At 36.6% G+C, this 24,164-nt stretch overlaps 1 protein-coding gene and 2 non-coding genes across 6 annotated transcripts; all 3 read left to right on the forward strand.

Moving 5' to 3' along the window:
* The first annotated feature begins 508 nt into the window (after window positions 1–508).
* On the forward strand, window positions 509–9,359 carry LOC107608971 (uncharacterized). Of its 4 annotated transcripts, XM_088495161.1 has the most exons (10): window positions 534–1,285; window positions 2,270–2,455; window positions 3,042–3,134; window positions 3,430–3,612; window positions 3,734–3,836; window positions 3,915–4,097; window positions 5,643–6,652; window positions 6,731–7,173; window positions 8,986–9,052; window positions 9,163–9,359. In XM_088495161.1, exons 1-9 carry the CDS (start codon window positions 1,037–1,039, stop codon window positions 9,047–9,049), a joined length of 2,514 nt encoding a protein of 837 aa, XP_088351287.1. In that variant the 5' UTR covers window positions 534–1,036; the 3' UTR covers window positions 9,050–9,052; window positions 9,163–9,359. The 4 variants fall into 4 exon arrangements, with proteins under 4 accessions (XP_016166262.1, XP_088351287.1, XP_016166261.1 ...); XM_016310776.3 differs by lacking the exons at window positions 8,986–9,052; window positions 9,163–9,359 and adding an exon at window positions 7,331–7,925 and having other exon boundaries at window positions 509–1,285; XM_016310775.3 differs by having other exon boundaries at window positions 8,986–9,359.
* A 3,129-nt stretch (window positions 9,360–12,488) lies between these two features.
* On the forward strand, window positions 12,489–12,559 carry TRNAG-GCC (transfer RNA glycine (anticodon GCC)). Its single transcript has one exon. It is a non-coding gene; the product is annotated as a tRNA-Gly (tRNA).
* Window positions 12,560–12,568: 9 nt separating this feature from the next.
* Window positions 12,569–12,656, forward strand: LOC148550535 (small nucleolar RNA snoR114). The gene has a single exon (XR_015895230.1). It is a non-coding gene; the product is annotated as a small nucleolar RNA snoR114 (small nucleolar RNA).
* Window positions 12,657–24,164: the final 11,508 nt, after the last annotated feature.

A 24,164-nucleotide genomic window follows, 5' to 3' on the forward strand; every position in this document is an offset into this window, starting at 1 on the left:
AGAAGCGCGAAGGAGGAAAAGAAGAAAAAGCGCATGTAATAATGCTCTTTTAATGATAGTGATTTTTGTTGGTGTTGGACCTAATTGAATAAACTTAAATAAAAAAATACTTGAATGTATAGCAATCCTATTTATTAAAATAGACTATAATAAAATAGATTTTTCGTCCAATAAAATGCTTTGCTATTATATCTATGTAATTTTACACAAATAGACCATTCTTAATCATATACGCCATTTATATCTTCGTAGGTAAATTTTGTGGCCTATAAATATTATAAAGAATAATAATAAATGTAAATATTCGTTAATATATAAAATTATATTTAGTCTTTTTAATTTAAAAATTACAAACTAATTTTAAAAATATATTTATAAATGTCTGTAAAACACTTCAACCTTTTCAAATTTAAGACAGAAATAGTCACAAAAAAAAATTTAAGACATAAATAACTAACTTTTTTTATCAAAAAATTTTACAAGAGTTAATCTAAATTTTATTTTTTGTAACATGAATGAAGAAGAGACCAACTGCTTGACTTGGTTCAAGTTCCTCTAATGCTCTCCTCGCTTCAACTAAAGAGCCCTACTTTCTATTTCCCGTCTACCCTCTACCCTCTTCCTCTTCCCCTTTACATTTTATTTTATTTTATTTTATTTTCTTTTCTTTTCTCCCTTTTTCGGTTTTTGGCCTTCATGCTTTCTCCCCTTCAATATTCTTCCCCAGATAGAATCGAATTTCCACCCCCATTTTCCCTCAAAATCCCTCTCTCCCATTTCCTCTTCCCAATTTCATGATTTCCCCTTAATGCCCCCACTGTCGCTAGATTCACCTCAAACACACTCTTCCCCCTTTTAATTCCATCCGAGAGGGTTCGCAAAACCCGTTTCGGGTTATCGGGTACCCGAATTCGCCTCCCCATTTCGGGTTCGGAGCTCTCGGAAGCTTATTTCGCCGTTTCAATTTTTTTTTGGTCTTCTGGATTTTTCCTTTTTTTTTTAAACCGTTAGGGGTTAACGGCGCTGTCGTTTTGTCATGGGCGATCTTCATGTGAACGGCGTCGTTTTCGGGGAGGATCGCCCCTGCGCCTCGTCGCCGCCGTCGCCGCCGCTGCCGTTGTCAAACCCCGATCCGAGCTCCGTCGCTGCAGACGCATGGTCAGCCGCTGAGGCCACCACCTCCGCGATTCTCCGCCGGATTAGGCCGACGCTCGGTGCTGACCGGAAGCGCCGCGAGGTTGTTGATTACGTGCAGAGGCTGATTCGATATGGCGCTCGGTGTGAGGTGTTATTTTATTTTATTTTTGTGTTTGCTCATTGAATTTTCGATTCATAATTGTGCTTTACTTCATGCAGCTTTTGTTTGAATTGGATGCTTTTCTTTTTGTGATCTTGGATGTTTTTGGAGGTTTTGGCGTTATATTGTTGTGTTTTGTGATGATTCTGTTATAGTTTGCTGAGCAATTTCAAGTGTGTGTGTATATGCTGTTTGACACATCAATTGGGAGTTTGGATTGTTGTGTTATGTAGTGTTGTTGTTGGGTTTTTGTTTGTGTTCACTGAACGGTGCTTTTTGCCTGTGGATTATGCATGGCACGTTGGTGATTGCTGTTTTTACTTTTTAGCTTTAGGAATGTGTTGAGGGGGTTCTTGTTCTAATGGCACTTGATTGGGAGGTAGGAAGACCCGCTAGTTACCATTCAAGCTGAGTGTCCTGTAGCTTGAGTCGTGTTTATGGGAGCTAAGTGCAGAAGGAATGAAGGATATGGAGTATGGTTGTTTGGTTGGTTGAGTTTTTATGGCCGATAGAATCGCAAGGCCGAACCTTAGGATAGTTGTGGAAATGAATAAATCCGGGATCAGCTATCTATTCCTGATTTTGGTCTAAGTGTATAATCATTCTATAAGAATTACCCTTTTCTGGATATATATGTTTAGCTTAATAATATGTATATGTGCTGTTAACGAAGTGCAATTTTGAATTTTCTGATTTGTTTTAATGGATTATCACTTATGGGTTGTAATCTCATATTTGCTTTGAGTTGATAAATGATAAAATGCACATGCCTCTGGATGTAATCTTATTTGAATATTTTGCATTTGCAAAACATCTTTAAAGTGAGGTTGTATTATATTTGAACAAACAGGATGCATAGTGCACTGTAATTTTAAACCACTAAATGATGACATGGATGAATTCAGTCAATATATATATATGCATCTTTGCCTGCTCACCTTAAAATTTAAAATACTCTTTCTTTTGTTGCAGGTCTTTCCATATGGGTCGGTTCCTTTAAAAACATATCTTCCAGATGGAGATATTGATTTGACTGCACTCAGTTGTCAAAATATTGAGGATGGCTTAGTGTCGGATGTTCACACTGTTCTACGAGGAGAGGAAATCAATGAAGCTGCTGAATATGAAGTGAAGGATGTTCGTTTCATTGATGCAGAGGTTTTTTCTTCTTTCTTGGCACCTTATTGGAAATTGAATACAGTTCTGTTTGCAAGCATTGTGTGCCAAATGACCACCGTAAAATTATAATTCCAGAGTTATTATAAGCCTGAAATGCTGAATCTGCATTTCCTTTAATTTTCCATTTGGAAAGGAATTACTTCTTTTCTCTCTAGGATGGAATTGACCCTGTCTTTTAGTCTTGCTCTCTATTGAAACTTTTCACATGTTTAGATGATTCATGATTGCCTCTCTTCCCTTACCTTATGATTCCTCCTTTTCAAAACAGGCTGTTTATAGTGTTATTTTTGTGTTTTGTGGTCAGTTTTTCAAAGCAAGCTCTGTTAAGACTGTTCTATTTGTGTTTTATGCTCAATAAGCCACAAAATTTTTCACCCATCACCATTGTGTTTCTTCTATCTTTGTAAAGGTAGTGAATTTTGTGTTGGTAACCTTGCATAGAATCTGGGGCGAATGATGGTCACTCTGGTTAGTTTAAATCTAATATGTTTTCACTGTACGGTGTGGACAGAAAAAGTGTTGGTCCTTATATTGAAGTGCCTTTTCTCCCCTTTTCTTAATGCAGGTTAAGCTTATCAAATGCATTGTACAGAATATTGTTGTAGACATCTCTTTCAATCAATTAGGAGGACTCAGTACGTTATGTTTTCTTGAAAAGGTACCCTTAATGTGGCAATTCTCCACTTAAATCATGAAAAGTTCTGTGACGAAACATGTTCATATGTACTTTGGCCAACATTTTGAAAGCAGGATGATTCAACTCAATCTTTTAGTTTCTTTATTTTATTCAATGTATCAAGGCTACAGAAGCAAGTATTATGTATTATATTCTTTGGAGAACTTGTATGCATGCAGACATTGTAGTCTGTCATTATTGTTTTTGTACTGTACTGTGTCCACACGTGCAATGTTTACTGTATTATTATGCTTATACAATTCCATTACGTAATTAGGTTGATCGACTTGTTGGCAAGGATCATCTCTTCAAACGTAGCATTATACTGATAAAAGCTTGGTGCTACTATGAGAGTCGTATTCTGGGTGCTCATCATGGCTTGATTTCAACATATGCTCTGGAAACACTTGTTCTGTATATTTTCCATCAGTTTCATGTATCCTTAGATGGTCCACTAGCGGTAAGTTCTCCATCAAATCTATTTGGGTCATTTTAATGAGGAAAAGAAAGGAGAGAAATCTGCATCCCTTGATGCTGACTATGCATTCTTTAAGTAAGCTGCACTTTGCCCTTCGATCCAGGTTCTCTATAGATTTTTGGACTACTTCAGCAAATTCGACTGGGATAATTATTGTGTTAGTTTGAAGGGACCAGTTGGAAAATCTTCTCTGCCTAATATAGTTGGTATGAAATTCCCCCTGTTTTTGTTTTTTGAATGATATAGTATTTTTAGGTTGTTTTCTGACTCTCTGTTGTGTGAAGCTGAGGTGGCAGAAAATGGAGGAGACGCTCTGCTGACTGAGGAGTTCATCAAAACCTGTGTGGAATCATTCTCGGTACCTTCAAGGGGACCTGATTTAAATTTTCGTGCATTTCCTCAGAAACATCTTAACATCATTGATCCACTAAAGGAAAACAACAACCTTGGTCGCAGTGTCAATAAAGGTTGAAGTGAATATCCCGTTAGTTTTAATATGCCATTATGCTCTGTTCTGATATAAATTCTTTTCCAGTTTTTATATGTTATTGTGCCTTTTAAAAGACACCTTTGATTGAAATGTTCTGTACTGAATGGTCGTTCATCTTCTTTTGTTGAAGTTTAAATATTAGATAGTAGATCAGTTGCATATAAAGCAAGCGCAGCAGTTACTTGATGATATAAAGTCCTTCTATAAATGGGGATATGATTTTTGTAACCCATGGTTGTGCGAGGATATGTGGATGACCAGAGAAAGATTGGAGAATGCATCTGCATCAAATCTAGGTATGAAAAATGTGCATATGGTGGTGGGAGTCAATGGAGAGAGCATGTTGTTGAGGAGAGAAATGACGAGCTTGAGGGAGGGCAGTGTGTATTTGGACCAAATATGGGGATCAATAATCTACATGAGTTTGTGGGAGAAATTGGAAAGATGATTGGAATGACTATTTCTTTGATAGGAAGGAGCAACTGGTGGGCTTTGAATGGAGAATATTATTATTGCATATCTTCTCATGAGAAATGGAAGGAAAAGGGGGAAAAAGGGGAGAGGGCAGGTGGGGAAGGATGAACAAATTGTGGTGAGATGACTGAGGTCCGAGTCCATAGGTGCCCTTTTCTGGTTGTTACTTTGAGTGGTGATATACTTCATAATCTGACATTCCAAATACTGTTGAGGTCTCTATTTCTAAATCAATATTAGTTTATTCCAGTACCTATTCCATATTTGTCAAAGTTTATTCTAGTACCTATTCCTTAGTTGTCAAAATCTGTATCAGGGAGCCTTGATTTTGGTAAATGGAGACTGGAGGGAGTAATTGAATGACTCTGTCTGGTGATTGAGAATATGAATGATGAGTTTTTTTATTTTTTTATTTTTTACCTGGGAGCAGGAGGAGGGGAGGAGAGGGGGGGGGGGGTGGGGTGGGTTCTGGACCAGATGTGGGCATTGGTAATGTTCGTGTGGTGGGAGAGATTAGTGGCCTGACTCTTGCATTGATCAACCTTTATTTCACTATGTCAAAGCCCTTATTTGAGCCCTCTAATTGATGAAGTGGGGACACTATTTGATGGGGAGGCATTTTGTCATCCAGATAGGAAAAAAGAGCTTGTGGACCAGTGAGTGATTTGTGAAGGACAATAGAGATGAGTGCAAAAATTATTAGGATTTGATTGACATATAGTAATTAGTAAAAGCCCCAAGTAGCAGATGCTTTGTCAAGGTTCATTGCTTTCAAGGTTCCAATGCTCAACAGTCCTGGTTTTCTAGTGTGTTAGAAGAAATATATGAGCAAACAGACACAACTTGATATTAACCTGCTACTGTATACATCACTACCACATCACTGTTGCCGCTATGTGTTCTTAGATTCTGTTTATGTACAATCCATTATGGATCTCGAGTGTGGCATTATAAATAGTTGTAGGTGTCTTGCGTTTGTGTATCAGTCCATTATTTTTTTAGTCTAGTACTCTCTCATTAGAACAATGTTTATTTTCTTCTTTTTCAGGTAATTTCTATCGAATACGCAGTGCTTTTAAGTATGGTGCCCGAAAGCTTGGCTGGATTCTTATGCTACCAGAAGATAGAATAGCAGATGAGCTTAATAGGTTCTTTGCGAACACATTGGATAGGCATGGATGCAATCATGGGAATGACATGCGAACTCCGAGTCTTGGTTGTAGTCCTAGAGATTTTGACTTCTCAGGAACATCAGAGGCTGCAGTGTGCTCTGAAGACAAGACATCTTTCTTTGTTTCTACCGGATCCAAAGTGGAAAGTTTACCCGGAAATCAACATAATTGTGAAACTAAAAATGAAAGAGAAAGGAATGGAGTAAAAGTTTTCTCCTCTTTGGCAGGGCCATCAGTTGACTCATCTGGGGATGAAAATGCAGATCCAATTTATAAACTAGTTGAAGATTCTAAGGATGTTGCAACAATAGGATGCTTGGATCTTGCAAGCAGTAATGATGCATCATATTTTTCAAATGGGATTGCTTCTAATGAAACAACAGTTAATTCTCTTATTGATGACGAGAAAGAGAAGCATGTTATGGAGAACAACTCTAGGTCAAATCTTGATGAAAATAGTGTGGCGTCTTATGGGCTAGTTGATTCGAGAAATGCAGTTGATGTCTTTGAAAATAATTTCCCTCATAGTGATAGTTACACTACTACTGTATCTTGGGGTACTGAAGCTACAAAATCCCTATTGGACCTGGCTGGGGATTATGAAAGTAACATTAGGAATCTACAATATGGTCAGATGTGCAATGGTTATACTGTCTCTCCTCTTGTGGTGCCTAGTCCTCCTAGGTCTCCAAAGTTACAGAATAGGAATCCTTGGGAAACTGTTAGGCAATGTCTTCAGATTAATCAAAGCATTCATTCACAGGCAAATTCAAATGGTGTTCTTGGACCAGTTTACCTTGTTAATCATGCTACTCTACCGATCCCCCCTTTTGGTTCAGAAGAGAAGAGAAAACTTCGAGGAACAGGCGCATACTTCCCTAATATGGTAATGCACACCTGAACTATTTAGGTATATAGATTATATTTCAGTAATGTTCTAACTATAAAGCTCATAATTTTGCAGTCATCTCGTCCATATAGGGATAACAGGCCAATGTCAGGAAGGGGACGGAGCCAAGCATCTGGTGCTCATGGGCAACAACATAGACATGCACATAGTCGTAACAACGGCTTCATTCCTACTCTACAAGAGTTGAATTTGTCTGTGGAGGGAAGTTTTGAACATCCTCTTGAAGTATATCCTCCTCTTGGCAGTGCTAAGTCCAGATCATCAGAAACGTATTTCAGCCAACCTGCCATATGGGGACCACGTCATTCTAACGGTTTCCCTCACACGTCTGAAAAGCATGAGTCTGGTACTGTAAGCCCTCAGCATCGTGGACCACCAAGAATTGAAGTTAGCAATCTACATGAATCAAGCATTTCTACTACTAAGGGCTCTGCTCCCAGCACAGGGGTCGTGTCAGAGGAGAGTTCTGACTCATTATCTGCAGTTGATAACAAAAGGTAATATAACATCTCTGTTGATACTTATTCATTGGTACAGAGATCACAAATGATGTTAAACCACTGGCAAATTTTAATGCTTAGACCATTACATGTTCATAGTTTGTGCTCCTAGTTTTCCTCTCCTTTAAGGGGGTGTCTATGGTTTGGGATTCAGGATTGACGTGGGAGCTTATCATTTGAAGAATGAAGATGACTTTCCTCCACTTTCCCACTGAGTGCCAGTGAAGGATGGTGAATATGTAATATCATTAACCGTAATGGTCAATACATGGAAACAATTATGATTTGCCTACCTTACAACAGGTGCAACCAAGGGAAGCCGATTTTGTAAGAACTAAGAAGTATGAACAATGTGCATGCATCTCAAAAATGAAGATAGCTTCCCTCAACTCTGGGTCTCTTCCAGAGATTGTTCAATACATAGAAGTGAGAGTACTGAATAAGTGAGAAATGCTGAGACTAGCCTTAGATGCTAACAAACTAGGTTAAAGTTAAACTAGATTGGGTGTTGTGACACCCTCATTCCCCTTTTTCTTGCTGTAGTTGGTCTTTTTGTATAAAACTGCGTGTACATTCTGCTTACTTTTTTTTTGATCTCCACTCCTGTTTTTATTCTGGATTATTTAGGGATGTAGATATCGGGTGATGTTCCTGAAGCTGAGTTTATAGTTTTGTTGTTTGTAGTTTTAAAGTATAAACCCACAAAATTTTAGATATCGGAATGGAATTCCACACATGGTTTTCTGTCAGTTGCAATTAGTGTAATAAATTTACTTTTGTTTGGGGGTATTTGTGTGTTTGCCCATGATTTTATGCATGACCTTGCTTGTTCTACAATGAAGTAGAGTCTTCAAGATTTCATATGCTTTACCCAAAGTGAGAAGAGGTAAGTCATAGCATACCAGTAATGCACAAAACTCCTAAATCTGCCATGTTGAGTTAGGGAAACAATGCAAGCCATTCATGTCTTCTGATTTAGTAGCTTAAGCTTTTGAGAGAGATGGTTCATGACATATTCTCAGCTTTTATGACCAAGTGGTCTTGTATTCAGTTATTGTCACTCTTAATTTAGCAGGTGGTGTTGGTTTGTGCATTATCCACATTGGCCTCCTGCGGGAGGGGGCCTGTTAGCGATGCAATTACAGATATTAATGTGGTTTCTTGGGAGAGATCATTTATGACAATAAAAATATTCTACTGAGCTGAGATATAATTTTCATTATTTATGAATGAGAGAATGTAATGAATTATGTCTAGTCAGCATAATTGCGGTGTGTGGTTTTTGTTACTTAATTCCTCCTAGATCTAATTTCTTTTAAGGCTTTTGGATTTGGTGGTTTTGCATGATACTGGTATAAGATCAGGAATTAACGTATCAAAAAGAAAAGGGTTGCAGAACAATTAGAGCGAAGAAGGATTTGTTATGTAAAAAGAAGGGTAAATAGAGGAGTTTGATCAATTGTAGACTAGTTTGATAGAGAGCTAGAGGAAGAAAATTGCAAGTAAATGCATTGATCTTGGTGGTGCTTTTGGAAGAAAAAGTAATATTATTTCTTATTTGATTTATAATAGTCTGTTCTCACTAAGAAAAGGTACTGCGGTAGTTGTCCTGTCTAAACCCCTATCCATGATTCAAGTGTAAAATTAGAAACAGATTAAATGACCTTTGTGCATATGAAAATGATTTCTGTTCTTTAAAGTAGCAATGTGTATTGGTTCCTTTATTTTATTTTCTCCTCTCATGTTTCTTCAAATTGAGAATATAGTTCCGAGTTTGACCATTAGATGTGATGTTTTTCTTTATGACAGCATTATCCTTGGTGGAGTCCATGGCCATTCAAATAGCCTTGATGATGACCCCGAGAAACAATAGTTGGTAGTTTCTATCATGTGTAGCTCATTGATAATATTCCTGGTTTTCATCCTGTTGTGTAGCGATGTAGCTTTTGTTATGTTGTGTAGCTCATAATGATAATTTTTTTGTAGATGTTGGCTTCCATTTTTTGTTCAGGCAAAATCAGCAGGAAAATTAGAAAAATAAGTACCATTTTTTGGATTGTTCGGTTGGATATAAGTTGTATATTATTGCTAAGGAACTTTCTATTGTAACACATTAATTGGGAAAAAAAAAGAGAAAAAAAAAAAAAAAGAGAAGGGACTTCTCCGGAGAGTACCCTTATAGATTATCGCCCTTGGTTGAGTTGAGTCTACCATTTCTCCAGACTAAAAGAAGACTCGTAATTAATAAGGATGATCCATGTTTAATCGAAATACATCTAATTATATGAGTCGAAGCTGCTAGAATTGCAGGCCTGGAAAACTATAAAGGACAATCAATTAAGGCTGCATTTTGAAATGCATAGTGTTTTAGTTTCAACAGATACCATTTTTTTTTGGCTTATTAACATGTATGATTTGTAATAATTATAATTCTAAGTTTCATATACATATTACAAAGGCATTTTAAGAGTTTCTAACCCGAAGATTTAAATATTTATAGGGGTGGGCTCACTTTGAAAAATGTGTTTCTAAATGTGATTTAAAAGAAAGAGTAAAGTATTGTTTTTGTCCCCAACGTTTGGGGGTAAGTTTTAAAGTTGTCCCTAACGTTTTAATCGTCTTATTTAAGTCCCTAACGTTTCAAAATTGATTCAATGTTGTCCTGTCGTTAAGGATCTGTTAACAGAATTGACGGCGGGACAAAATTGAGACGATTTTAAAACGTTAGAGACTTAAATAGGACGAAAACGTTGGAGACAAAAATGATACATAGAAATAAATTTTAATTTTATCCTTCAATAATATCTATTTTTTACCCTATATAGTATTCAATTATTTTTTAATCATATCTAAATAAATTACACTTAATCATATTACTTTCATTTTAAATAAATTAATTTTTTTTATAATTTTACTTTTAAAGATTTTTAGTTATCATGAAATGTTTATAGAATGACTAGTATATAAACTTGCAGAAAATATATATATATATATAAATTATACCTTTTGTCTCTGATGTATCAAAATTCTTTAAAATTATAAAAAAATAAATTTATTTAAAATGAAAGTAATGTATGTGATTAAGTGTAATTTATTTAGATGTAATTAAAAAATAATTGAATACTATGTACAGTAAAAAATTAATATTATTGAAAGATAAAATTAAATTAAAATTTATTTTTATGTATCGTTTTTGTCCCTAACGTTTTCGTCCTATTTAACTCCCTAACGTTTCAAAATTGTTTCAATTTTGTCCCGCCGTCAATTTTGTTAACGGATTCCTAACGGCAGGACAACATTGAGTCAATTTTGAAACGTTAGGGACTTAAATAGGACGATTGAAACGTTAGGGACAACTTTAAAACTTACCACAAACGTTTGGGACAAAAACGATACTTTACTCTAAAAGAAAAAAAAGCATATTTTTTTTTATCACTTTCATTTTTGTAATTTAAAAACTCCAAAATGTCTTGCACACAAATCCTTCTTTTATTTTATACAAAATTTGTTTATTAAACTATGAAGTTGTTAAGATGTCATAACAAATTTTAATGAAAGATTCATTTTTGATTTCATGTTAAATGTTTGACTCCGGTTTAACGAAAACAATAGTAATACGGTTCAACTAGGTATCCTTTAAAAATCGTACAACATTCAGCTTTTTATTACAATAATTAAAAAAAATTAAAACAAACACAACTAAAAATTATGAATAGATTTGTTGTTTTTTTAAAATTAAATACACATTTAAAATACAATCTAAAAAAACTGAAATTTAAAATTTAAATTTTAAATTTTTGTTTCAGATTTAATATATTTAATTATTAATATATTATAATTTAAATACATATCTAAAAATCAAATTATTCAAAATTCAAAATTTTGATTTTAAAAATATAAAATAAACCTTAAACTATCAAATTATTAATTAAACTCAATACAAAACACTTAAAGAAGCAGAGAAGTCACGTTTGCGCCATGTCGAAAATTCAGAGGCGCACATGGAAAATTCAGAGGTGCACATCGAGAAGTCATCCTCCGTTGTCGTTCATCCTCTTCCGCGCTCATCCTCAACGCTGCCTTCCTCCTTTTCGGCGCTCATTTACAACGCTGTCTTTTTAATGTTTAAATTTAAATTTTAGATTTATGATTTTGGATGTGTTTTAAAAATATTTTCTGTATAACATCATAATTTTAGATGTGTTGCAATTATTTTTTAATGTTTAAATTTAGATTTTAGATTTATGATTTTGGATGTGTTTCAAAAATATTTTCTGTATAACTTCATAATTTTAGATGTGTTACAATTATTTTTTAATGTTTAAATTTAGATTTTAGATTTATGATTTTATATTTTCTGTATAACTTCATAATTTTAGATGTGTTACAATTATTTTTTAATGTTTAAATTTAAATTTTAGATTTATGATTTTGGATGTGTTTTAAAAATATTTTTTGTATAACTTAATATTTTAGATGTGTTACAATTGAAAAAGAAACTACAATTGAAAATATTTTAGTTTATGTATATAATTATATTCGACCATTCATAATTTTTAAATTAATTGTTGATTATATACTTTATTTGCAACAACTTTATTAATAAAATTGAATAAGATCAACCTTGTTCCAATTAAATCAGCAGAGTGTTTTTATGTTTAAATTAAAATATAATTAAAAATGTTGAACATGATATTTCTTAACAAATTACATAAACACATGTGTGGAAAATAATGATACCTTTCACCAATGCAAAATGAGAGAGTGCTTCAGCTGGAAGTGGTGATGGTCTTCACCAATGAAGAGGAGATGGAGAATTCAGCTGGCAGCGTTCTTTTTGGTTTGGGATTCACTAATGCGTGTAAATATCCCGTAGAATAAGGAATTTAAATATCTGTTACGTGAAGTTACGAAAGTAAAGCAAAGTCACCGTAACCACCAATGAAGTGGGTGGGTTTTAAAATTTAAATTTAAATTAAAATCTAATTATAGATATGTATCTACAAAATAGGAACATGTTACACTAAAAAAATAATTAAATATTATTTAAATCTGATTAAAGGCTGATTAAAGACTGATTAATATTGTACAACTAGCATTTCCCATAGTAATAAAACAAATAAATGAACAATAAAAACAAATGCTCCCATAGTATTATTACAAGGAAAAATACTAGTAGGTAATAAATCATAGAAAGTCATACGTGCCATTATCTAAATGAGAATTACATGTATATATCAACATATTTTCCTTTATGTCAACCAAATTAGTAAAAGTATATTTAAAATAAATCGGATAATAGCAGCAGCAAAGCACCAGTGGTCTAGTGGTAGAATAGTACCCTGCCACGGTACAGACCCGGGTTCGATTCCCGGCTGGTGCACTTCTAAGAGAGCTATGACGAGTCTTGTGTCAACTGTGATGGCTGGGTCTATCACCATCGTCTGAATCTTCCGACGAAAAGTGCCACATCTGAGCTCCTTCCTTTTCTTTACTAATATTTTTCCTCTCTTTGTCATAGCTTCAACCATCGCTTTGTTCTCTTACCTGTAAATTATAGTCATTGGCAACATCAATAATATTAATAATGGATTCAATCATTCTCCGAAAACAATGCAACAACTTTAGAGTGATTGGGGACGAAATTGTCCACAATAATTCAAATAATCCCACCGTGAATTTCACTTTATAAGGTCCCCCACTAAAGCAACATCTATATTCTTAGTGGTAGTGGCCAAATGTGCAAGGCATTAAAAACATTACCTGTAGTCTTCAAAAAAGTCATGCGCCTAAGGACCAAGGTTTCTATGTGTGAAAAGATCACGTGCCTAACATGTTACCACCAAAACATTCTATGTGTCAAAATTAATTTTTTTAAAACAATTGAATCTTGGTTCTAACTTTTAATTATAACATTAGTATTCTCTCCAAATTATATGTAATAAATATTTGAAAGAAAAGAAATGAAAATATAGATTAGAAAGATAAGCGGTGAAAATTTAAAACTAAATAAATAATAATAATAATAATAATAATAATAATAATAATAATAATAATAATAATAATAATAATAATAATAATAATAATAATTTTTTATTTAAATTATATTATTTTGTTAATTTTTTTTTCTGTAGAATAGAAAGATAGAAAAAATAATGAGAGAAAAGAGAGATAAATATGAAGAATAAGAGTGAGAGTGAGAGTTTGTTAATTTTGAACGAAAAAATTTTATTTTAATTGTAAAAAAATATCGGATGACATATTTTGATTTGTCAAATTACTAATATAAAATATAAATTGTGTATAGAGTAAAAATGGTAGAGAAAAAAAAATGGAGAGAGGTAGATGAGAGAATTTAGGAAGGGATTTATTAATTTAATTTTTTTTTTCAATTTTAATAAGAGAATGTCATGTGATACATTTGATTATTAAATTAGATAGTAATATATGATACATAATATAAATATATTTCAATTTCAATTTTAATATTTTTATTTTAATTTTAATGCAATTAAAAAATGTCATGTTGCACATTTTAATTGTCAAATTAGTAAATAGTCATTGATATTGATAATGATATATATAAAATAGATAGAGTGGTTGAAGGAATGAGAGAAATAGAGAAAGTGTAAACCCCGTTAAATTAGTAAATAATTAGTCAATAAATTAATTTTTAATAAAGAAAATTAGAAATGTGAATATTATATTAAATTAGAATAGAGCTCATCAAAACGAGAATTTTGACACTAATTTCAAAGAATTCGGCCCAAGATTAGATCGAACGGATCGAACCGAGCTCAAACCAGACCTGTGGACCCATCTGGGCCAGTAGCCCCAACCGGCCTAGCACTTAAATGAGCCAAGGCTCTTCTTCCTCCCAACTTCAGCAAGAACACGGTGAAAGCATAAACAGGGGAGAGAAGAAAAGAAATTTCCCTAACCCCTTACGTTACTTCAAATCACCGTATCTCCTCCGTCCGAGCTCCGATCGCCGCACCGTTTGTGGCCACGCGACCATTGCGTTGAGCTCTATGATTCTACCAGAATAATTTTATAGGTAAGACATTTAATTACTCTCAGCCTCTCCTTCCCCCAATTTTCAAAAATTATGTAATGGTGTTGAATTTCTTTGCTTTTTAATGTATTAGGATCCCATTAGCATGAGAAAAACGTTCACTCTTACTTATACAAAATTTGGGTAAGGTGAGGATATCATAACTCTATTTAATTTTCTAAATTTGTGATTTGGGTTTTAAATTGGGTGCATATGTGTTATGGATATGTATTAGATTGTGAATAAATAATTGGAGCTTGAAATTGTAGACGTTGGAATTTGGTGGAGGTTGAGCACTAGTATTTTATTGAGCTTTTGGGGCTGTGCCTGTTTTAGTGGGTTGCCTTGATCACTATGTGGGAACTGGTCAAGGTATGGTTTATGTTTCTTGCATTTAATATATAATATTCTATGAAAACTTAGGCTACATGACCATAAGATAGGTTAGAATGTATGTGGATATTCATTGTTTAGTATCTTATTAATAAATGTGTTTGGTTTGGTGCTTGTTGATTAGTTGGTGATTTGGTGAATTTTTGACTAATGATTTGAGGACATAAACATGTAAGCCTAGAATTTGTAAGCTATGGTTTGGCTGATGGATTTGGATAGTGTAAGTGTATTATTATTGATTTGAGGTATGATTATTGTGGTGATTGTTGTGATGATGAGGAAGGGAATATTGTGTTGATATTTGCAGGTTTGGTGATGAATGGGATGGAATTTTTGAATGAAAATGAGGTTTGGGAAGTTTTGCAAAATTTTGGTTTTGGCCAAACTTCGGCGAGCTATAACATGGCCTTCGGATCCCCAAATAGTTTCAAACTTATTTTGATAAAACATTGGGATCGTGAAGTTTATGCCATTCGAAGAATGGATGAAAAACGATTTAAAATGATTAAGTTATGCACGTCAGAAGTTTAGGTTTGGAATAGGTAAATTCTGCAGCTTTCAACTTAATCAGATTTTTGGAATACGTACGTCCATGCGTACGTGTGACCCACGAGTACGCGTGGCATGGAATTTTTGAATGACCTCCTTATATGCGTACGCGTGACATGAGGTACTCACCTACGTGTACGTATGATAAGAGAATGCGCACGCGAGCTGCCTTTTATACTCCCACGCGTATGGGTGAGCCACGCGTATGCGTGGCTCATATTCCAGCAAATATGGTTTTTTGAGTTTTAAATCTTATTTCACACTTTTAAACCTCTATAAATAATAGTATTAAGCTTGATAATCAAATGAAGTTAGGAAATGGGGATAACTTGGAGGTGAAGTAAAGTTGAAAAAGTGATAAATTGAATATGAAAAGTTGTGAATAATTATGTATAATACTTGGCTTAAATAATCAAATGATCTGAGATACGAGATTCCCTGGGTAAAGTACCGCGGCTTGCCACCACGTGTACCAGGTCGAAACTTGATACTCTGTTGACCCTACGACGTAAGGGTGACCGGACACTTATAAATTTCTGGAAATGTTAACCCCCATTGAGCAATATTGATTATTTGAGAAAAAACTATGCATAGATTCTTGGGGATGCACGTCGAGGGACAGTCTAAGGGTTTAGCAAACCGGACTTGTCGGATTGCCTTGATAACCGACAGATGAGACTCATCAGCCATAGGACAAGCATGCATCATGTGCATATTACTTGAATTACTTGTTTGTGCATTAACTGGGTGTGCCTAAGTGTACTTGCTATGTTAAATGTATATTTGTTACCTGCAATACTTGTAACCTTCTTGTGCTTGCCTTTATCTGCTTATGTGTCTGTGATATGTTGTCGGAGATGGAGGTATGGAGGAAAGGCAGTAAGACTTACGTTCAAGATTAAGCTAAGTTAGGTTTAGATACTCTTAGAAAACCACCTTTTATGGTTTATGTTTAATACTTTAGGTTTTATAATCTGAGTGTCGGCATTCTAGGATTGCCTCTGGCATTCTCAGGACCTTATATCTTATATGTGTGACACCTTTACCATGCTGAGAACCTCTGGTTCTCACCCCATACTATGTTGATGTTTTTTAGATGCAGGTTGAGAGGCACCTCGTTAGGCGTCTGGACGTCTGAAGCGAAGTGGTTATTGGGTTACTTTTTGATTATATTGTTATGTATATATATGTATTTAGTTTCCTCTCCACATGACTTGTTCTTTTAACCCTTTTAAAGGCTTATGGAGAGACATGATTTTGTTTATGTAAATTTGGATTTTGGTTATTTATATATATGTGTAAATATTCTCCGGCCAGCCTTGACTTTGCTGGCTGAGTTAGGAGCTTGCTATTTTGTATCTTTGACCATCTACTCCTACTTTTGTTATCTTATGCTTGACAGCTATAGCTTTCTTAGTACGCAAGATAACTCATTTTCTGAACATTGCGCTTTTATTTCGTAATTTTTATTTCATCTGTTCTTCAAGGCTCCTAGTTTATTATATTCTTTCTGTTATTATATGTACACATTTTGTTTTAGAGGTCGTAATACCACACCACCTCTGTTTTATGGTTTAAGTGTAAAGCTCAGTGTGGTAGGGTGTTACATTATGGTATCAGAGTAGTTCGTTCCTATAGAGCCTGAAAGATGGACTGATTATGCTTCTGTGCATTCTCGGTATATGTGTCTATGTGCTATTAGAATATCTGACTGATATATATGGCATAAATGTTTGTGAGCATGCATTTGGAACTTAAAGCGTTAGACTTGCGATATTGAGACTGATCAACTTAATATCACATGTTTGGTGTGTATAGGGACCAGATGTCGACTCGCAGACACGATCGCGGGCGAGGTAGAGGTAGGATAGGCACTGTTAATCCTGGCCTGGTAGGGAATGATCCAGTAGACTTTATGGCGGCCTTGGAAAATATGGCTGTAGCTATGCAGGTGACAGAATAATAATGACGAAGAAGGCCCTATGACACTTGCAACATTTCTAAAAGTTCACCCTCCGAGAGGTAGGAATTTCAAGTGTGGAGGCTTTGTTCCGCAGCATAATCAAGGCCAGGGCAATTACAAAAGGTCGAATACTAATGTTAATCAAGGAAGAAAGTTTGGAAAGCAGCCACAACAGGATTTGAGCTGTCAGAGGTGCAAGAAGTATCATATTGGAGTTCCGTGCAGATCAGGACTTGGGGTATGCTATTTTTGTGGACGGCCCGGGCACTTAGCCAGTAATTGTCCAGAGAAGAAGAAATATGAGACTGATAGAGTACAGCAGCCAGGGAGAGTGTACACCACTTCTGCAGGAGGTGCTGAGAGATCTAAGACACTGATTAGAGGTAACTGTAAAATGGCTGGTAAAATCTTAAATGCCTTATTTGATTCAGGAGCAACACATTCATTTATTGCATTTGAAAAGGCTAATGAATTAGGATTGAGAATGGTGGTTTTAGGTTATGATTTGAAAGTGCATAATGCTACTCATGAAGCTATGGTGACTAGGTTAGGATGTCCACAAGTTCCATTTCGAGTACAACAACGTGAATTTGTGCATGATTTAATTTGTTTGCTGATGACTGGTCTTGATCTAATCTTGGGATTGGATTGGTTATCCAAGAATCATGTTTTGCTTGATTATTCTGAGAAGTCAGTACATTTTATGCCGGAAGGGTCAGAAGCACCGGTTGTTGTGAATAGTTACTATTTGAACTCTATGATAGTCAATTGTTCTGGAACTGAATGTCAGGGTATTATGTTATTAACTGCGGGAGTATCAGGTGATGATCAGAGTTTAGAGCAGATTCCGGTTGCATGTGAATTTCCAGAAGTGTTTCCGAAGGATATTAATAAATTTCCACCTAACCGGGAGGTTGAATTCGCAATTGAGTTGGTGCTTGGAGCCAGTCCGATTTCCAGTACTCCTTACAGAATGTCACCTCTAGAAATGGCTGAACTGAAGACTCAACTAGAAGATTTACTGGGTAAGCATTTTATTTGACCAAGTGTTTCTCCGTGGGGAGCGCCAGTGTTACTAGTAAAGAAGAAAGACGGAAGTATGCGCTTGTGTGTCGATTATCGGCAACTGAATAAGATTACCGTGAAGAATAAATATCCATTACCTAAAATCGATGACCTAATAGACCAGTTACAGGGTACCGGTGTATTCTCTAAGATTGATTTGCAATCCGGGTATCATCAGATAAGGGTTAGAGGTGAAGATATTCCGAAAACTGCTTTTAGAACGTGTTATGGTCATTATGAGTATACAGTGATGTCTTTCGGGTTAACCAATGCTCCAGCAGTATTCATGGATTATATGAATAGGATTTTCCGGCCGTACCTGGACAAGTTTGTTATTGTCTTTATTGATGATATCCTTGTTTACTTTAAGACTGAAGAAGAGCATGCTGATCACTTGCAAAATTGTGCTGCAAATTTTGAAAGACAGGAAGTTATATGCTAAGTTATCTAAATGCAAGTTCTAGAAGAGTAAAGTGAAGTTTCTCGGTCACGTAGTGAGCAAGCAATGAATAGCTGTGGATCCTGCTAAGGTAGAAGTAGTAATGAATTGGGAGCGATCAACTTCAGTGACAGAGATCAGGAGTTTCCTAGGTTTGGCAGGATATTATCGGAGATTCATTAAGAGATTTTCACAGCTCGCCTTACCTTTAACTAAGTTGACTAGGAAGGATACGCCTTTTGTCTGGACTTCGGAGTGCGAGGAGAGTTTTCAAGCATTAAAGCAAATGTTGACTACTGTACCTGTGTTGGTGTTGCCTAAGCCAAGTGAACCATTTGAAGTGTACTGTGATGCATCATTAAAGGGTTTGGGGTGCGTTCTGATGCAGCACCGAAATGTTGTAGCATATGCCTCACAACAATTAAGGCTGCATGAGATGAACTATCTGACTCACGACTTAGAACTTACTACCGTAGTGTTTGCTCTGAAAATCTAGAGACATTATCTTTATGGCGTTAAGTTTCATGTTTTCTCAAGTATCTATTTGAGCAGAAAGAGTTAAATATGCGTTAGAGGAGGTGGATGGAGCTTCTGAAAGACTATGATTTCGAATTGAATTACCATCCTGGAAAAGCAAACGTTGTGGCGGACGCCTTGAGTCAGAAATCTTTATATGCAGCTTGGATGATGCTGCGAGAAGAAGAGTTACTAAAAGCATTTCAGGGTTTGAAACTGGGAGTTAGGGAAGAATCCAGAATTTTGTGTTTAAGCCAGTTGCAAATTTCAAGTGACTTCAAGGTTGAACTCCTAAAGGCTCATCAAGATGACAAAGAGATATATAAGGTTTTGCCAGCAATTGAACAAGGAAAACCGTGGAGAGTGTCAGAAGATAAGGATGGTTTATGGAGGTTTAAGAACTGGATTATTGTGCCAGATATCAGAGACCTACGACAAAGTATCTTGAAGAAAGCTCATAAGAGCGGGTTTTCAATCCATCCAGGAAGCACCAAAATGTATCAAGATCTAAAAGCAATGTTCTGGTGGCCGGAAATGAAGAATAATGTGGCGTTGCATGTATCCAAATGTTTAACATGTAAGAAAGTTAAAATCGAACATCAGAGACCATCAGGAACCCTTCAGCCTTTAGAGATTCCACAATGGAAATGGGAAAATATTACAATGGATTTTGTGACGGGTTTACCTAGGACTCGAACTGGTTATGATGCTATTTAGGTGGTTGTGGACCGACTAACAAAATTAGCTCACTTTCTCCCCATCCGGATAAGTTGCACAATGGAAGAATTGGCTCGAATATACATCAAAGAGATTGTCAGATTGCACGGTGTACCTTCCACCATTATATCTAACAGAGATCCTCGTTTCACATCAAGATTCTGGGGAGCTTTTCAGCGTGCATTTGGGACTCAGTTAAATTTGAGTGCTGCATATCACCCTCAGACAGATGGTCAATCAGAGTGAACTATCCAGACCTTGGAGGATATGCTAAGGGCTTGTGTTTTGGACCAGCCGACGAGCTGGGATCAGTATATGCCACTAGCGAAGTTTGCTTACAACAATAGCTATCACGCGAGTATCGGAATGGATCCATATGAGCTCTATATGGCAGAAAATATCAATATCCTCTATGTTGGTATGAAGCTGGAGAAAGAAGTTTGCTAGGGCCTGAAATGATAGCTGAAACTACTGAGCAAATAAAGAAGATCCGTAATCGAATGTTGGTAGCCCAAAGCCATCAAAAGAGCTATGCTGATCAAAGGCGAAAGCCTTTGAAATTTGAAGAAGGAGAGGATGTCTTTCTGAAGGTTACACCAACCACTGGAGTGAGAAGAGCCATTAAGACTAAGAAACTGAATCCCTGTTATATTGGACCGTTTGAGATCCTGAAAAGAATTGGACCGATGGCTTATAGGATTGCTTTACCGCCATATCTTTCAAACTTGCACGATATGTTTCATGTGTCACAGCTTCAGAAGTATACTCCTGACGCAAGTCATATTCTGGAACCGGAACCAATCAAGTGAGAGAAGATCTAACACTTCCAATAATCCCAGTGAGAATTGATGACACTAGCGTTAAACGATTGCGCGGGAAGGAAGTATCACTGGTAAAAGTAGCTTGGAGTCGAACTGGTATTGAGGAACATACTTGGGAACTCGAATCAGATATGCAGAAAGACTACCCACACCTCTTTTCAAGTAACTAAATTTGAATTTTGAGGGCAAAATTCTTTGTAGGTGGGTAGGATGTAAATCCCGTTAAATTAGTAAATAATTAGTCAATAAATTAATTTTTATTAAAAAATTAGAACTATGAATATTATATTAAATTAGGATAGAGCTCATCAAAACAAGAATTTTGACACTAATTTCAAAGAATTTGGCCCAAAATTGGACCGAACAGGTCGAACCGGTTGAACCAAGCCCGTGGGCCCAACCGGCCCAGCACTTAAATGAGCCAAGGCTCTTCTTCCTCCCCACTTTAGTAAGAACACACTGAAAGCATAAACAGGGGAGAGAAGAAAAGAAATTTCCCTAACCCCTTACGTTACTTCAAATCACCGTATCGCTTCCGTTCGAGTTTCGATTGCCACACTGTTTGTGACCACGCGACCTCCGCGTCGAGCTCTACGATTTTACCAGAATAATTTCATAGGTAAGCCATTTAATTACTCTCAACCTCTCCTTCCCCCAATTTTTGAAAATTATGTAGTGGTGTTGAATTTCTTTGCTTTTTGATGTATTAGGATCCAATTAGCTTGAGAAAAATGTTCTCTTGCTTATATGAAGCTTGGGTAAGGTGAGGATACTATAACTCTATTTAATTTTCTGAATTTGTGCTTTGGGTATTTAATTGGGTGTATATGTGTTATGGATATGGATTCATCCTGGTACTGGGGTGGCCGAGCTTTAGCAATTCCGAGCAGGCGACTGTCGGAGGGGAAAAGCTATACGTCGGCCTGGATCGAACACAGCGGCGGGAATACCTGCAAAAGATACTCTGATGCTCAAGTTAGTGATAATCTCGAGTGAGAGTAATTAAATAAATATAAAGACTGAGAATGGAACCTGATCCTTAGCCGAGAATATTAGTTCGGCTTTATAGGAGTTGTTTTACTCGTTTATAGTGGATAAGTCCTAGGTTGTAGGTTGGTTATCACATTCTATTTTAGTGATTAGGTTTGTTGAGCACGTTTCTTATTTTCAAATGAGTGAGGCCGAGCTTATCTGCTCACGTGCCGAGCTTTTCGGGCGGCGGAGGATAAAGGTGACGTATCATAGCCCCCAAGCTTGCCTTGGTTTGGACAGGACTAAGGCGAGCTTTCGAACAAGGGATACCGCAATCCTCGGTCGCTGAGTTGTTGTCGTATATGCTCCTTACAGTCTCCAAGCTCGGCTTGGTTCTGTGTAGAATTCAAAACGGTTTTGCATTGGTGGCTTCGTTCTGCTCGCCATCATGACATGATTGATGTGAAATTGTCCCGTTTTTCTAGGCACCCTTGTCCATTGGATTTCGTAGTGGTTTTAATGCTTCTCTCGTTTTTAGCAAGATGGATTAAATGCTATGATATAGTAACCGTTTGTGCTTTAGAGGAGTTATCTTTAGTTGCATTTTCCTTTCCTTCATACTGCTGTGTTTCAGAAAAAAAGTTTGTGTTTCTTCCTATCTGAGAGTGAGTAAGAAAGGTCAGTGTTAACTCTTTTCCTATTTTTCTTCTTTGTTTTCTGGCTTTTTGTTTCGTTGTCCTTGATGGAGAATTGTAATGTGGGTGACCCATATGGTTGGGTGGATGCTAGGGTGAAAGAGCATGTCTCCCAGTTTGATAATGAGGAGTCAGTGAGGTTGTTGGGGTCAAATTTCTGGGTCAAGGAGGGTAGTAATGTTAGGATAGAGTTATTACCTTGTGGGAGAGGTAACCGGGTGTGCAACCGATTGGATGATTGGTCTTTCTTCTTCATGTATAGTTGTCTGTTCACTGAGTTGGGTGTGAGACTTCCCTTTACCGAGTTTGAGTGTGGGGTCTTGTATTGGTTGAATTGTGCCCCAACCCAGCTTCACCCTAACTCCTGGGGTTTTGTCCGTGCGTTCGAGATTTTGATGGAACTGTTAGAGCATCCGCCGTCTCTCAGGCTATTTTTCTCATTATTTCAAGCGAAGGGGGTGAATAGGGGCTTGTGGGTAAACCTTAGTAGTTATCCCCGCCGTGCTGTATTTGGTCTGTATAAGTCATCATTTAAGGACTTCAAATTTTATGTTTGTAAAGGTTAGGAGTATACCCGAGGATTTCCCCTTTTATTTAAACGAACATTTAGTGGAAAGGTTCCCCTTATTCTAGTGTGCCGAGCCGTATCAAGCACTGGATGTAGATGATAGGCTTCTTGATGATGATGTTGTGATGGATTTTTTGTTTAAGTCGTTGGGTTCGAAGGGTTTGTTGTCAGTTGCTGAAATGTTGAAATGGGATACCGATAGGCAGGCTGTGTATGATCACATAGGTAAATTGTTTTACTATGTTTGTTTCCTTTTCTGTTTTGATTTGTTTCTGATTTGGTCGTTTGTGATTTGCAGCCGAGAAAGCTCCTACGATTACTACTGCAGGTTTGAAATCTTACTTTAATCAATGCAAGAAAGGTGAAAAAGAGGTTTCCTCAAATGTTGGGAAAGGTCCTGCCGCCTTACTTCAGTATGGTCCTGGGCAGAAGCATAAGAGGAAGAGAGGACAAGTTCAGGGTAGCCTTGCCGAGGTCTTAGAAGGTAAAAGGGAGTCGTCCATGATGCTGCAGATGGTTGAGTCTGCATATGAATCTCAGAAGAGGCTCCATGGGTATGATGAGAATGAGCATGGTAGATATTTGTGGGCAAAGCTGTATCCTTTTAGTACCAAGGCTGATGAATTTTGCTGTTTCTCAGATGACATGAAGATGATTGACGAAGTTGGCCGAGCTGGTGTTAGCCGATTTCTCCAGGTACAGGTTTTGCTGTAGTGTTGTAAATATGTTTTTGTTAATGTCACCCATTTATTTGTTTTTCTTTTTGTAGGTGATTGGTGCTCAGATTGTGGCCATTGGTCGGGCACAGGAGCTTGCCTTGGGCTGGGAGGAGAAGGAGGCTTCTCGTGTAGAGGAGCTGTCTGGCATCATCCAGGAAAAAGATAACAAGATTGCCGAGCTCTCTTTTTCTGTGGAGAAGAAAGAGCTGGAATTGGCTGATGAGAGGAAGTTGCACAAGACATCGTCTGAAAGGTTGAAGGTTATGGGGTTCGAGAATGATTAACTTTCTGCTCGGATCAAAGAATTGGAAGGTGGGATCTATGAGGCTTTTGTTCAAGGTTTTGGTCGCGCTGTTTCTCAGGTGAAGGTGCTATACCCAGAAGCTGATCCTTCGAGGCTTGATGTTATGAAGGTGGTCGTGAATGGTCAGCTGGTGGATGACGAGGCTGCTGCTGGAAGTGATAGCGAGGGGTCCAGCATTGGTGATAAGGCAGATTAGGCCTTTAGTTTATGCTT

This window comes from Arachis ipaensis, chromosome B7 (genome assembly GCF_059453495.1).
Source record: "Arachis ipaensis isolate K30076 ecotype BB chromosome B7, ASM5945349v1, whole genome shotgun sequence".
Lineage (NCBI taxonomy): Eukaryota > Viridiplantae > Streptophyta > Magnoliopsida > Fabales > Fabaceae > Arachis > Arachis ipaensis.